Genomic DNA, 4,426 nt, shown 5'->3' on the forward strand with positions numbered 1-4,426 from the left:
ACCTAAGCCTCACGTTCTAAAATAAGCTTCCGATCCAAATTTTAGTTGAAACTCGACCAAGTCCATCCAACTCAATCAAACCCTGTGCCAGATTGTGTATGGGTGGACATTTTGAAGACTGCTTGGGCTTAGGTTGTTGAGTGAGGCCGGGAATTAGTTGATTTTAATTACCGATTGGGTCAGACGCCAGTGAGTGCTCCCTCCTTTCCCAGCCAAGTTGCCTAATTGGAATCATGCCTCTCCACTTTAGGGTCAACCATTGGCTGGACCTGATTCGATGGATCATAGATTATTTAATCTGTTTTCTTTCTTTTTTCTTTTCTTAACGAATGTCTTATCATACAGTTATTATCTTTCTCCTCTTAACCACACTTATCATGCATGCAATCCCGTTTCCCAAATCCTCAATATTAAATTATGTGCAGTCCACTTTGGATCAGGTCGGATCAATAATTTCTCCCTCTCTGTCTCATGCTAAAAGCAAGATGGAGAAGGTTCAGGAAAAGCTGTAGATTGATGGCCATAAAATGCTATCATGTCACAAAGTCAATGTCAACCAATTAAAGCTTTAGATGTGATGGTCTAACGTGGAAGCTAGGAAGAGTCGATCCAAGAATAAAAGAGCAGGATTTCCTGCACCATTTGATTATATAATATTAAAGCGACGGCATGATTATATATAGTATTACTCCGATCTTGACTAACTTAAATTGTTACATACTTGCTTACCTACCATGCTTGGAAGATCTGGTGGATGTTAAACATGACTACGTTCCTTGTTAAGTACTCTCAAGTCTTAAACTGGGATAGTCTGGTAGAAGTAATCGAATAAAATATTGAAGGAAAAACGTGACATGTTGCAAGGGTAGGGACCGGAACACCTTCGGTTGACCCGAAATCTGATCGTGCCAATGACGGGCGTTCCTCCACGATTTTTTTTCCCCCCCCAAAAAAATCTTATCATTTCTGCCTCGATTAGGGATGATCAAACGAAATACCCGTTCAAGTATGTGAACTAGCAGACAACGAGAGCGTCTTGCATGCCAGCGAAAATTGAGGTAGTGGTGAGCAATCTGTCAAGGATTATGATGAATTTTAATGGAATAGAATAGGCCACAAATGAATACCCATCTCCTCCCTGCTGGCCTCTGACTTTTATGGTACTATTAACTATATATTATTTGAGTTTGTTCCGTGATTTGCTGAACAGCTTGATGCACATGAAGTACCTTTTACTGCACTCTACCCACATCTAAGACTTAGAATGGAAGAATAATAAAATCTAATGATATGATAAACTAGTTTTTACTTGTGGACTGGATAGTTGATGCATTTTAGATATCATCAGTTGCACACTCTCCATGTTTAAGATGCCCTAATTAGAATTGTCAAGTCACAAAAATTATGACTGACCCATGGTTAACACCAATAATGCTCGTACTTTTAATAATATATCCAAGACTATATAAGTCATCATGGCTCTAATATCATGCATTTATATCGATCTTGGATCTCTCAAAGAAAGCTAAAAATTTATCAATTAAGAATATATATCTCAGGCTTTCCGGTTGCACACATGATGTGAAATCGAATACAAATTTAAATAGGTCCTCATGCAAAGTACTCTTGTTGGGCCATGCATCTTCGAAGGTGATGACCCCATATCATTTGAATCTTTTGACCAATACTCTGGATTAGGTCTAGCTTGATTTGCTAGCAAATTGGCTCCTCTCTGGTTTGTGGTTGAATTGAAGAGATCTAGTTATCAATCATAGACCATTTTGTGATACACAAATGGCCGGGTGAGAACTGCGACTCTTCGGCTGAACCGAACTAAGGAAGTTCTCAACTCGTCGATCCTCAACTTCAAGCTTTATCAATAGCTAATTAGATATGCAATTGATCGGCGAGCAAGTTGGATATATATTACATTCGCAACGCCTCCACACGTCTTGCCATTAATTATTTTACATGCAAAAGTACAGCTATTTAATTCTATCATTTGGGGGAGCCGATCAACTTGGCACCATTTGGCCCCAACCTCCATCCGCTTCCAGCTCTTCGCACACGACCTCGATCGCTCGCTAAATAAACGGCTCAATGAGTAAAATAACGAAACTTCTCTCACGTTCTTTCCTTATAAATAGTAGTCATTCGATGCAAGTCGTGATCATGCCAAGTTCCTAGACGGAGTGAGATAGGAAAAGGAGATAGCGATGGCTTTTAGAAGGGGAGGGCGGGTGTTGCTAGCCTTTGTGTTGGCCTTCTGCCTGAGTGCTACCAAATTAGAAGCTCAGCTCCATAAGGGCTACTATTTCAAGACTTGCCCTCAAGCTGAGTTCATTGTTATGGATGAGGTTAAGAAGGCCATGGCAGCCGACATTGGCTTGGGTGCCGATCTTTTGAGGATGCACTTTCATGATTGCTTCGTTAGGGTTGGTTCCCCAAACTTTTTTTGTTTCTTTTCTCTTGTTTGCCTCATAAAATGGCCTGCCTTGGTTGTGTGGTGCAATTTTTAGCTACGAAAGTTCCACAAAAGAATGATATGTGCCTATGCCTTGCTTGTAACATCCTTGATTTGTGTTTTACGTTGAAAATTGGGTTCCAAATGCCTCTTATATTTTCATGCATTGTTGTTAATTTTGTATTGCTGGAATAACTAATTACCGCCACCTATATATATTTAATAAATAAAATGGCATTTGGAATTCTGTGATGTTAGGGTTGCGATGGATCAATTCTCATTGATTCCACGCCAGATAACACGGCAGAGAAGGATGGTCGACCAAACAATCCGAGCCTGGAAGCGGAGGCATTTGAAATCATTGACAATGCCAAGAAACGATTGGAGGCGGAGTGCAGGGGAAAGGTTTCCTGTGCCGATGTACTCGCGTTTGCTGCCAGAGATGCTGTTGTGCTGGTAGGTTAATTTGCTTCACTTTCTTAGTGCACCAGTCCTATATACTCCAACCAACGGAAGCCTAGATTCTAGCAGAGATATTAACATTCCACAAGACTTCAATAATAATAGAACGGAACATGAAGTTTTCACAAAAGTACGACCACAAACGCTGGCCAGCTATTAATTAACTAAGACATGGAGCTTTCGATGGTCACCTTTAAAATCTCGTAACTTTGATTGATTCATATCTCATCTTGCACAGAGTGGAGGACTTTATTACGAAATCCCTGCAGGCCGAAGAGATGGAAGGGTTTCAAAAGCAAGCGAGACATTGACAGAGCTCCCTCCCCCATTTTTTGACCTCAACCAACTGACTTGGAGCTTTGCTCGAAAAGGGTTGACCCAGGATGACATGATAACCCTCTCAGGTATATTGCATTAGAAGAATGCAGTACTCTTCTAGTACCGTGTTGACTACGAAACCTTGAAAGGAAATTAATTAACTAATTTCTTGTAAATGCATTTTTTAGGAGCACATACAATTGGCCAGTCTCACTGCAGCTCCTTCAACAATAGACTCTACAATTTCAACTCAACCTTCGGCCAAGACCCGAGCTTGGATCCAGTGTATGCAGCCCAACTGAAACAGAAGTGCCCGAATACGAGCAGTGGTGCAAACCAGCAGGTGCCAATGGATCCAAATAGTCCAACCACGTTTGACACTAGCTATTATGGATCTCTCTTAGCGCATCGTGGTCTGTTCACTTCCGACCAGGCTTTGATGTCAACTCCGGTTACGGCACAAAAGGTGTGGGAGAATGCAGTTAACGGGTTGGCCTTCCAGAAAAAGTTCGGAGAAGCAATGAAGAAGATGGGCAACATTGGAGTCCTCACTGGAAGCAAGGGAGAGATAAGAGAAAATTGTAGGGTGGTGAACGGATTCCATTGACCACATGCATGCACTACTCGCGGTGCCTGATGTTCTTTCGTATCTTGGCTATTTAATAGTGGTTACTAGTACTTTAAAGTCACGTGTGCTTCTGGTTAGTTTTCATCATTTATTTTAAATCCTTGAGTGATGTGAGATCTAATAATGATGATATATGTAATAATAAAGTCGGAAGACATGTTTTTCTTCGTAATCCAAAGTGATAATATTGTTGTTTTTATATCGCAGTATGCGCGGCTTGATTCCCCATTTGTAATCTTCTATAGATTATAATTTTTATTTTTATTTAAAAGACATAAAAAGAAAACTAAGTGAGGAGCATTTTGGTAAAATATTGTGCTGATTAAATGTTACTCCCATTTTGGAAAAAATAATGCAAGACAAGTTGCATTTGATATTTCACATGAGTGGCCTCTAACTGGATAAATTCCCTTAGGGTTCTACATGGCTTCATCAAAGTCTGCCGTATATACCGAATTTGGTGTTTTTGTATTTTGCAAATGCTGATAATACAGTCGGCTGCTCAGCTAGCTATTAAGCTAGGATCTCACAAAAACAAAAAAGGGTTAAATCAG

General features: G+C 40.3%; 1 protein-coding gene across 1 annotated transcript; it reads left to right on the plus strand.

The window, feature by feature from the left end:
• The first annotated feature begins 2,165 nt into the window (after positions 1 to 2,165).
• On the plus strand, positions 2,166 to 4,071 carry LOC140856900 (peroxidase 5-like). The gene is made up of 4 exons (XM_073255118.1): positions 2,166 to 2,435; positions 2,723 to 2,920; positions 3,165 to 3,330; positions 3,433 to 4,071. Exons 1-4 carry the CDS (start codon positions 2,217 to 2,219, stop codon positions 3,849 to 3,851), a joined length of 1,002 nt encoding a protein of 333 aa, XP_073111219.1. The 5' UTR covers positions 2,166 to 2,216; the 3' UTR covers positions 3,852 to 4,071.
• The last annotated feature ends 355 nt before the right edge of the window (positions 4,072 to 4,426 follow it).

Source organism: Elaeis guineensis, chromosome 4 (genome assembly GCF_000442705.2).
Source record: "Elaeis guineensis isolate ETL-2024a chromosome 4, EG11, whole genome shotgun sequence".
Taxonomy (NCBI): Eukaryota; Viridiplantae; Streptophyta; class Magnoliopsida; order Arecales; family Arecaceae; genus Elaeis; species Elaeis guineensis.